Genomic DNA, 11,451 nt, shown 5'->3' with positions numbered 1-11,451 from the left:
CCTCTTCTTTATTTCCAGTGTCTGAGTGTCTGACACACAACACCATGTAAATTAAACCCTGACTTTGAAGCCCTTGTTCTCCTATGCGTGTCTGCCCTCTGGAATGTTTTGCACGGCTCTGTGACTTGAAAGGTGATTTTTCAGACATCCCGGCAGGCCCTCTGCAAGTGGACCCTTGAGTATCCGAGGAGTGCATGCTGAGGGGTTAAGGTAATGCTTTGTTCCCAGGGGCAGGAACCCTAGTGCCCTCGCCCTGCCACATTCCAGTGGACAGTTTCCCAGGATCAGCTTTCCTTGTATTTAAGAAACTGTTCTGAGGCACTCTGGCTTGGCTACTGGGCATGCCTGGATGGTCTTATTGTTCTCACAGTAACTAGTTCAAAGCCCAGGAGTTTCGGGAATCCTGTCCTGGCTCCCAAGGCGGAGCCCAGGCTGCCTGTGTCCATCTTTTTTCCTTCCCTTACTTTTCTGAATAAGACTTTTTTTTTCTGTCTTGTGATTATACTAAGTAGTACTCAGGCCTGCTACTGGCTCTGTGCTCAGGGATCACTCCTAGCATACTTGGGGGGACCATCTGGGATACCAGGGAGGAATCCTGGGTTGGCTGCATTTAAGGTGAACACCCTACCTGCTGTACTATTTCTCCAGTCTTTGAATAAGAAGAGTTTGGACGTGTAAAAAAGCAACCTTTTCTATATGTTTATCTATTGCTTTTTGCTTTGATTTGACCAAACAAACACACAAAAACAACCAAATCCCATCACTCCTCAAAACTAAACTACACCCATATTACCAGGCAGTCTGCTATTGGTTTGATATGGAGCCACACCCAGTAGGACTCCTGCTGACTCTTGGCTCTGTGCTTTGGGATCGCTCCTGGTGAAATTCCTAGAATATATGCTGTGGGGGGTGGGGGTGGAGAAGTGGGGGTGGGTGGGGGGTAGGGGACTTGGTTAGATGCATGCAAAGCAAGAATCCTACCCTCTGTACTGTACTATCTCTGTTCCCAGTAAGCCTGTTTAGAGAATGTGCATTTTTGCTTTAATGTGCTGAGACCTTATCACTGATGAGGGGCTTGGAAAGATGAAAACACAGGCATTTTAATCAGGGTCATTTGTATGGTTTGACTTGTTACCTCGTTATCACTTAACAATAAGAGTTTACTTACATTTTCTCTTGCTTTTATGTATTCAGAGATAATTTCAGTTTTTTGAGTTTTTTTAAAATTAGTTTCTTATAGAAGAGACTTTATGGGGCTGGAGTGGTTGTCTGCCTTGCCTGTGCTAGCCTAGGACAGACTGCAGTTCAATCCCCTGGTGTCCCATATGGTTCCCCAAGCCAGGAGTGATTTTTGAGCTCATGGGAGTAACACCTGAGCATCACCAGGTGTGGCCCCCCCTCCCCCCCAAAAAAGAAGAGACTTTATTTTTTGAAACAGGTTGTAAGAATTTTTTTTCAAGAATATAGGCTTAAAAATTAACTTGCTGGGGCCAGAGCCATAGCACAGTAGTAGGACATTTGCCTTGCAGGCAGCCCAGGTTCCAATCTCCAGCATCCCATATGGTCCTCTGGGCCTGCCTGGAGCAATTTCTAAGCTCAGAGCCAGAAGAAACCAAGTGCCTCTGAGTGTGGCTCAAAAATCAAACAAACAAAAATAATAAACAACAAAAAACCAAACTTTTGCTGTCTTGGGATTATGCCTTTCTTTCTGTACTCTGCCCTTTGGACTAGGAAAATGAATCCAGCCCCCTCCTGAGATAATTGGAGCTTTCTGGTATTGCTGGAACACACCCACGCTGCCATTACATGCTGTGTGGCCATGCCAGGATCTCATTGTTTATTCATTACTTCCAGGAGGGGCTGGAATGAAAGGAACTAGAAAGCAACCTGACAGAAACACTTAAAGATTGGAGAATCAAGGCTTAACTATGAAAGCCCACAAATGTGTTCTGCTTTGGGGTTTTTGTGGTGGTTGTTGTTGATTTAGTTTTCTTTGTTTTGGGGTTACACTTAGGGTGCTCAGGATTCTGGCTTTGGCAGAAATCACTCCTCATAGAGCTCAGGAGAATTTATTGGGTTCTGAGGATCTAACGTGGATCAGCTATGTGCAAGTAGTGGGGAACCTTTTTTTTTTTTTTCAAGTGAGCCAAATCTCGCCGAAACCACCATTGAAATTTATTTTGAGAGCCGCACAGGGAGTACACTGACAGAGGCTAGGAGCAGAGTCTTGACTCCTGGAGCAGCCGCCTGGCACACAGAAGAGCCAAATTAAAAGTGGAAAGAGCCACATGTGCCTTGCCGACCACTGCACTATGTCATCTCTCTGGCCCTCTTTAGAATTTTTTTTTTTTTTTTGTTTGGGCCACACCCGTTTGACGCTCAGGGGTTACTCCTGGCTATGTGCTCAGAAATCGCCCCTGGCTTGGGGGGACCATATGGGACGCCGGGGGGATCGAACCGCGATCCTTCCTTGGCTAGCGCTTGCAAGGCAGACACCTTACCTCCAGCGCCACCTACCCGGCCCGCTCTTTAGAATTTTTAATGTAAGCTGTTTATAATAAACTCTGAAGTTGAGTCTTTCACTGACTTCAAGTACAAAATACTTTTATTTGTATTTGATGGGTGAGTTTGGTTTATGGGAAGATTTTGGGAGGTCACACACATGCTCAGGGTTCATTTTCTTGCGTGCTGGTGGGGGAGGCACCCTACACATGTAATGCCAGAGATTGTAGTGGAGTCAAGCAAATACTTTTGTCCTTGAACCATCTCTGATCGTTGAGTTTGGTTATCTAGGACAGCAGCTAGTTAGTTATTATTAGATGGCGGGGTTGGGAGGGGTGGTCCACCTAACAGTGTTTGGGAGGGCTACTTGTTTAGTGCTAGGGGTTTGCTTTTGGTAGTGCTAAGGCCAACTGCACAGAGCCAGCGGTTGAACTCAGGTCTCACATGCAAATTATGTACCCAACACTTAAATTAATAATTTTATTTTATATGCAAAGATTCATAACACTTAGATCCTAGTGAAATGATTAAAGAAGCCAGCTGATAGCTTTTAGACAAAGAAACAATATGAAGAAGATAAAACCAATTCTTTTCTTTTTCTTGAGTTTTGGAGCCATACTCATTGGTGCTCGGGGGTGATGGTCTTGGGACTATATGGGATATCAGGGATTGAACTGGGGTTGGCTAATTCCTGTGCTCTCTCTCTGGCCCCAGACAAAGAAATTTAACTCATTTTGTGAGTTAAGTGAACTTTGTTGTTATTGTTGTTTCCAATATTTTAATTCAGGCAAGCACTGTGCTTTACAGTACTGTCATAGTAATGTTTCCAGCCTTTGAGATTCTCTGGCCACACCAGCCTATCTGCGTCCCTTCCCCAATGTCCTCAGGTCCCTGCCTGCCCCCAAATCTGGCTTTTGCTCTGGTTTCTAACCTGTGCTATAGCCAATATTCCCTCACTCAGCAGGTCTTTGAATTTTGTGATTAGGGTAATATTAATCTTTCCAATAGTAATTTAATAATAATTATCAGAAGCATCCATTTCTGTCTTTCCTTTCCAGCTTTAATAAATCCAATGAAGATTTTATTTATTGTTATTTTTTTTTGTAAGGCTGAACATTTGCATGATACTTAACTGCAGTGATCCAGACAGGTGTTTTTTTTTTTTCTTCTTTTTTCTTCTTAAATAGCTCTGTTCTGGGCTAACTGGTGTATGGTTTTAAGTTTTTGCTTATGAAAATAAGGGGAAAAGACAGTTGGTGAAATGTCTGTCTGTACCTCCTGTTGGTGTTGGTAGTTTCCAAAACAGATCCCTTTGCAGTGCCCTTTGCAGGGATTGAGTCTGTATGGCTAGCAATAACAGGCCCTTGGGAGGATTCTGGAATTGGCTGTAGCTTCCTCAAATTAAACTGACTCTGTATTTTTTAGGAAAGTTCTGTGCAGTCTCAGATACAAGTCACCAGGGCTCTGGAAGGTGGGTGTTTGCTCTGCAACCTCTGAGCTACTAACCAAAGGGCTGTGTAGGAAAGCTCTGGAGAAGGGCCTGGTGGAGCGGGATGCCCTTGCTTAGCTGTGTGGTCATCTGAGCCTCCTCAACTACTTATTGTTGAGTTCCTTCCCCTTTTCAGGTGCTTACAATTGGTATTTACAGAAGCAAACCACCCTTCATCACCAAGGCTACCATTTAGCACATGATTCTTGGAAGGGGAAAAAATACAAATAATCCTCTCAGTACCCAAGTGACAAATAGGTAAATATCCATCCCAGGGCTGGTACTGGAACATGTATTGGGACGATGCCAGGTTGGCATGGCTGAGGTTAGCCCAGCATATTCCCACCCCCTTTCCCTGAGCACAGAGCTGAGTACCCTTTGGTAGACCTCCCCCCAAAACAAAATAAAACACAAAGTGAGATTTCTCATAACAGCTGTAAATCAAAGCTCATATTTCCTTGGATAACTTAGTTTAGGCTCTTGATAGGATATTATCTGATATATTTTTTTTGTAGGCTGGGATCCCCAGACTCTTCTTTCCTCTCTCTGTGTGGTAGCCCTTTGAAGATAAGTTAGAGACAAGGAGTGCAGAGCACAGCACGACTCTTGGTGTAAGAAAGAATTGGAGTTTCCCACATCATTAATCATCAGGGAAATTCAAAATAAAACAATGAGATATCATCTCACCACAGAGACTGGCACACATCAAAAAGTATAAGAACAACCTGCATGGATACAGGGAGAAAAACGACTCTCATTCACTGTTGGTAGGAATATAGACTGGTTCTGCCTTTTTGGAAAACAATATAGATATTCCTCACAAAACTAGAAATTGAGCTTCCATATAATCCAGCAATACCACTCTTAGGAATATACTCTAGCAACCCCAAAACACAGTGCAGAAAAGACCTCTACATTCCTATGTTCATTGCAGGAACATTATTTATAATAGCCAAAATCTGGAAACAACCTAAGTGCCCAAGAACAAAGGAATGGATAAAGAAACAGTGGTGTTGGAGCCAGAGAGAAAGCAGAGTGGATAACCATTTGCCTTGCACTCAGCTGACTCCTGAGCATGCCAGGAGTGATTTATGAGTGCAGAGCCAGGGGTAACCTCTGATGCTTGCCAGGAGTAACCACTGGGCTTGGCACAAACAAACAAAAGGAACTGTATATTATACAATGGAACACTACACACTGTTAGGAAAAATAGAGTCATGAAATTTGCTTATACCTAGATGATTGAGGGAGTATTAATGCTGAATGAGATGTCAAAGGGAGAGAGATAGATATAGAATAATTGCATTCATATGTGGGATATAAAAAACAAGATAGAATGGTAGTAATATATAGAGATAATAGAGATGAGGACCAGGAGGTAGATAGAAAGCTTACCACAAATAGTAGGGGAAGGTAGTTAAGGCAGAGAAGGGACACTGGGTACAGAAAGGAGATAAAGTGATATGCGGATACTCTTTCAGGAATAACATTGCAACCACAGTGTTTAAAAGGGGGAAAAATGAGAAAGACAGAAGAAAAATGTCTGCTGCAGGCAGGCAGCAGGAAGAACAGGAGGGAAACTGGGGACATTGGTGACGGGAAATGTGTAGTAGGTGAAGGGGGTGGTACATGATATGACTGAAACTTGATCATGCAGGACTTTGTAACTGTGGGAAAAATACCTCAACTGTATTACAAACAACCTTGTAACTATGGTGTTTAAATTAATTTATTTTAAAAGAAAAAATAGCATTGCAGAAGTGTAGGCCTGATCCAGCATCCTGATGGTGTCTCTCAGATGTCATCAGGCCTTGTGCCTGTGACCTAATATGTGGGCTTTGTTTTCTTTTTCTATAAAATGGGTATCAGATCCACATCCTCATTTTCTTACGAGATACTGCACAAGGATGGCGATATTGTGGACAGGCCCAAGTATGCACGAGGTGTTGTTCTATGTGCTCTGTGTCTTGGCTTTCTATTTCCTTCTGGTTCTTTTCTTACAGTGCAGAATGGACTGTGGAGGTGGTGGTGTGGGAGTGATCTGCCTTATGAGCCAGATAGACTGAAGGTAAAAGAGGAAATTGTGCTCATTTGGGCAAAACCATTATTTCCTTCAAGCCCATGTGCCTCCCTTCTCCCCCTTAAGTAGGTCACAGAATTGGGCATACAAGTGTGTTTTGAGTTGGTGACCTGGTGAGGGCTGTTGGTGGGCTGTGTCTTTGGACTTGCGTGCCCTGAAATGGCCAGGCTGCAGTCAGTTACATTCTTGCTGTTTTTCACCAGATAGTGAAGGCCAAGGGCAGGTTTCTGTCACCTAAAGTTTGTCTTTTAGTGGGTTGGACTGATAGAATATCATCTGATATCTCTTGAGATCTTACCATGGGTTGGTGAAATACTTGGGCAATATAAAATATCCCTTTTTTGTTTTGTTTTGTTTTTGGGTCACACCTGGCAGTGCTTAGGGATTACTCCTGGCTCTACACTTAGAAATCACTTTTGGCAGGTGCGGGGGACCATATGGGATGCCGAGATTCGAATCACCAACCTTCTGCATAAAAGGCAAATTCCTTACCTCCATGCTATCTCTCCAGCCCCCAGATATCCCTTTTCTTAATGATCAGGCAAAGAAAGAAAGTTGCTTTCTTTCTGTTAAGCCAAATTTTTTTCAGTTGTGAAAATATCCATAGCAGAATTTGTCATTTTTGAGGAAGGGAGCTCCCAAGCAGTGTTCAAGAGGATGTGTGGGAGGGCATTGGCCATTCTCAGCCAACCTGGGCCATTAGTGTGATGTTGCTCAGGGGATCATATGGTGCCAGTAATTAAACCCAGGCTGAGGACAAGTGGGCATGGGTCCTAAACTGTTGTTGTATCTCCCAGACCCAGAATCGACCATTCGTAAGTCTGTGGCATTAAATTTACAGTGTTGTGCAACCAACATTCACAGTCCATCTCCAGAACGTTTTTCCATTAGCCAGTGAAACTCTCCACCCTCCCCACTTCCCACTCACTCCATTGTCACTTGACTTTCTGTGTATACTTGACTACTCCAGCTTCCTCAGAAGTTATGAGTTTGTCATTTGGCACTGTGGATTCAGCTCAAAGGGCTGGAGCACTTGTTTTGCATGTTGGGTCTCTGGGTTCTATTTCTGGTTCCAGAGAGTCTTGAGCACAACTTGAAGTGACCTGTGAGCACCAAGCCTGGAGTAAGCCCATGGAGCGGCTCCATGTGTCTTCACAAAATAGGATAACAACAGTAGCAACAACATTCATCTTTTTTTTTTTTTCCGGCCATACCCGTTTGATTCTCAGGGGTTACTACTGGCTAAGCACTCAAAAATTGCCCCTGGCTTGGGGGGACCATATGGGATGCCGGGGGATCAAACCGCAGTCCTTCCTTGGCTAGTGCTTGCAAGGCAGGCACCTTACCTCTAGCGCCACCTCGCTGGCCTCAACATTCATCTTTTTGTGATTGGCATAATTTCACTCTTAAGAAGCATATACAGGGGCCCGGAGAGATAGCACAGCGGCGTTTGCCTTGCAAGCAGCCAATCCAGGACCAAAGGTGGTTGGTTCGAATCCCGGTGTCCCATATGGTCCCCCGTGCCTGCCAGGAGCTATTTCTGAGCAGACTGCCAGGAGTAACCCCTGAGCACTGCCGGGTGTGACCCAAAAACAAAAAAAAACAAAAACAAACAAACAAAAAAAAAAGAAGCATATACAGGCACATGTGCTGCCTGCTCCCATGTCTCACAGCATACTGAATGAATGCACATGAGTTCCTTAAGCACATACCACCTGCATCTCCCCTCTTGAGATGTGGACTTTTATTACTTTAATGCTGGGATATATTCTGGGTCTTTCCCACCTTTGGAGAAGCCTTAGTTCTCTCTTGAGCACATGATGCTCTGCCTCTCGGTAGTTATCTCTGGGGGGAAAGACTTCATTAGACTTGATAGGATCACTTGGAAGATATCACGGTGTCTCAGTGTTTCTTTCGACATCTTTCCCCTTCCTCAGAGCTCCCAAATAAAATCTGTTTTTACTTTATAAAACAAAACGAATGTATGGGCCAAAGAGATAGCACAGTGGTAGGGTGTTTGCCTTTCACGCAGCCGATCCAGGACGGATGGTGGTACAAATCCCAGCATCCCATGGGTCCCCTGTGCCTTCCAGGAATGATTTCTGAGCACAGAGCCAGGAGTAACCCCTGAACGCAGCTGGGTGTGACCCTTAAAACCCCCTCTCCCCCCAAAAAAAACCCCCAAAACAATACAAAACAAATATATGTCTGGCTGGAAAGATAGTACATGGGCTACTTGCCACACATAGCCTCTTTTTTTGGCCATCTATGCCACCATCACTTCAAGTGCTCCAAATCCCCCCCCCCTTTTTTTTTTTGGTTTGTGAGCCACATCTGGTGATGCTCAGGGGTTACTTCTGGCTCTGTGCTCAAAAATTGCTCCTGGCTTGGGGGACCATATGGGACGCTGGGGGATCTAACCATGGTCCGTTCAAGGCAAATGCTCTACCACTGGCCACCACTCCAGCCCCCTCCAAATACCATTTTTAATCCCTTGCCTCATATATGGTCCCCAGCACTTCCAAGAGTGATCCCAAATCAGGTGTAAGCTCTGAAGACTGCTGGATTTGACTCAAAGAAACCAAACCAAAGCACTCCCCCACAAAAACCCTTTATATATATAAAAACATATCTATATATATATTCATTTTGTTGTATGTGTTCCATTATTCTCTGGCATTATTGATTCTATAGATGCTTAATTTTATGAAATTTATATGTAAATATGGTCCTACCTTAACTTTTTTTTGGTTTGTTTTTGGGACACACCTGGCCACGCTTAGGGGTCACTCTTGGCTCTGCGCTCAGTAGTCACTCCTGGCAGGCTTGAGGGACCATATGAGATGTCAGGGATAGAACCTTGGTCTGTCCCAGGTCAGTCAAGTGCAAGACAAATGCCTTACCACTGTGCTATCACTCCAGCCCTCTACCTTCTTATCTTATTATTTGTGTGTGATCATTGCATTTTTTTATCCTATTAAAGGAAAATACTAGTTATTAGATTTGGTACTGATGGAATGTTTATTTTATTTTTGGAAACAGCTCTTTTTGAATCAAGATTTTGGATGATCACACAGTAAGAACAGAATAAAATCTGATCCTATAAAGTTAGTGGTATCTTCCAAGTGATCCTATCAAGCCTAATGAGGTCTTTCCCCCAGAGATAACTACCAGTTCTGCTATCATTCCTGCTCCCCCTCTCCCAACCACATCCTTCCCCAAAGAAGAGGACATAAGAATGTGTATAGAGCTTGACAGTAGGAGAGAGGAGAGGCCTCTTAAAGGGACTGCGGATTGGGGCAGAGAGATAGCACAGCAGTAGCCATTTGCCTTGCATGCGGCCAACGCTGGAGGAACATATTTGATTCGTGGCATCCTATATGGTCCCCCAGCCTGCTAGGGGTGATTTCTGAGTGCAGAGCCAGGAATGACTCCTGAGCACCACTGGGTGTGGCCCAACAATCAACCAATCAATCAATCAATCAATCAATAAAGTTAAAAAAAATGAAGGGGCCGGTGAGGTGGCGCTAGAGGTAAGGTGCCTGCCTTGCAAGTGCTAGCCAAGGAAAGACCGCGGTTCGATCCCCCGGCATCCCATATGGTTCCCCCAAGCCAGAGGCAATTTCTGAGCGCTTAGCCAGGAATAGCCCCTGAGCATCAAATGGGTGTGGCCCAAAAAACAAAAAAAAGGGACTGTGGAAACTGTTTTAGACTGTTCTTTTCAAAGGTAACCTTCCAGCTTTTCTCCTTGTAGGTGGTTTACCTTGAAATCTAAACCAGGAAAGAAAGAAAAAGAACGAGGAGAAATTGAGGTTGACATCCAGTTTATGAGAAACAATATGACTGCGAGCATGTTTGACCTCTCCATGAAAGACAAGTCTCGTAATCCCTTTGGGAAGCTGAAGGACAAGCTCAAGGGGAAGAATAAGGATAATGCATCAGATACGTCTTCTGCCATTGTCCCCAGCACCATGTCCTCTGTAGACAGCGATGATGAGTCTTTTGCAAAAGACAAGAAAAAGAAGTCTAAGATAAAGACCCTTTTCTCCAAGTCTTCTTTGCAGAAAACAGCACTTTCCCAGTCCATGTCTGTCCTTCCCACATCCAAGTCAGACAAAGTGCTGCTTCGTCCTGGGGATTTTCAGTCCCGATGGGGGGATGATGATGAGGAGGAAGAGCCTTCCTCAGCTGACTCCAATGGTGAGTGTCCTCCTCCTCTTCACTTGGTTTCTCCTTTAACCTAGTCTATTTTGCTTTGAAAGAGAAGGTCTTTTTCTTTCTTTTTTTCTTAATTTCTTTTGAGCTGCACCTGGTTGTATGCAGAGCTTACTCCTGGCTCTGATTCAACTCCTGGTGGCTTGATAAACCATAAGGGATGCCAGGGATCAAATCTTGGTCAGACACATACAAAGCAAGTGCCTCCTTACCTGGTTTACTGTCTCTTTAGCCCCAACAAAACTTACATTTGTATGTTTGTTTGTCTGGTTTTTTGAGCCACATAAGTGGTGCTCAGGGCTTATTCCTGGCTTTGCTCCAGGAATTACTCCTGGCCGTTCTTGGGGAAATGGAGATAGAACCAGGGTTGGCCATGTTTAAGACAAGATCCCTTCTCACTGTACTATTGCTTCAGCCCTAAAAATAAATATGAGCAATTTATGAGTGGATAGTACAGCAGCAGGGTGTTTGGCTTGCATGCAGTCAACCTGGGATAGACCCAGGTTCGATCCCTGGCATCCCATATGATCTTGTGAGCCTGCCAGGAGCTATTTCTTACCACAGAGCCAGGAATGACCCCTGAGTGCTGCCAGTGTGTGCCCCCCCCCTTTAAAAAAGAAATAAACCTTAAAAGATATTTTTGGGCCAGGATTGTAGCTTGCTGATAGAACTTAGGCTTTGCTGGTAGAGAATCTGGGTTTGATCCCCTGATGCTGTAAAAATAAATAAAAAGTAAAAGACATATAAAAAACATAGGAAGAGAGACAATGTCAGTTTCTTATTTTTAAAGTTATTGCTTGTATTAACAGCTTCTGTCACAAGAATACTTATTTCAGTGTCTCAAGTACTAAATTATGGTAAGCTTATAAAATCTTTTTAAGCTTGCTAAGAAACTCAGTAGTTCTAAACTATCTCACTCTATAACATGTATATTAGGACCAGTTTTTGGAGTTAATAGCTGAACATCTAAATTTTCTTTTATTAAAGGTAAGACCACAGAAGCTTATAATATAATTTCACTATTTCTTTAACATACCAGATATTTATTGACTGCCTGATACTGTACTTAATGCTCATGGATAAAGTTCCCTTAATGTTGAATTATTTGTATATTTTGTTTAACTTTTTTTTTTTTTTTTTTTTTTTGGGTCACACCTGGCTCTAT

General features: G+C 43.6%; 2 protein-coding genes across 2 annotated transcripts in view; one reads left to right on the top strand and one right to left on the bottom strand.

Moving 5' to 3' along the window:
* Window positions 1-11,451, bottom strand: part of PLPBP (pyridoxal phosphate binding protein) — a 261,670-nt gene that overhangs the window by 123,833 nt on the left and 126,386 nt on the right. The window lies entirely within an intron of this gene.
* RAB11FIP1 (RAB11 family interacting protein 1) overlaps window positions 1-11,451 on the top strand; it is a 45,067-nt gene that overhangs the window by 14,574 nt on the left and 19,042 nt on the right. Inside the window, exon 2 of the mRNA XM_049771830.1 lies at window positions 9,826-10,271. Coding sequence (XP_049627787.1) covers window positions 9,826-10,271 — 446 coding nt within the window. The remainder of the gene's footprint in view (window positions 1-9,825; window positions 10,272-11,451) is intronic.

The sequence above is a fragment of the Suncus etruscus genome, chromosome 4, assembly GCF_024139225.1.
Source record: "Suncus etruscus isolate mSunEtr1 chromosome 4, mSunEtr1.pri.cur, whole genome shotgun sequence".
Taxonomy (NCBI): domain Eukaryota; kingdom Metazoa; phylum Chordata; class Mammalia; order Eulipotyphla; family Soricidae; genus Suncus; species Suncus etruscus.
Note: the sequence above shows the minus strand (reverse complement) of the source record. Positions and strands in the feature narration are given on the sequence as shown.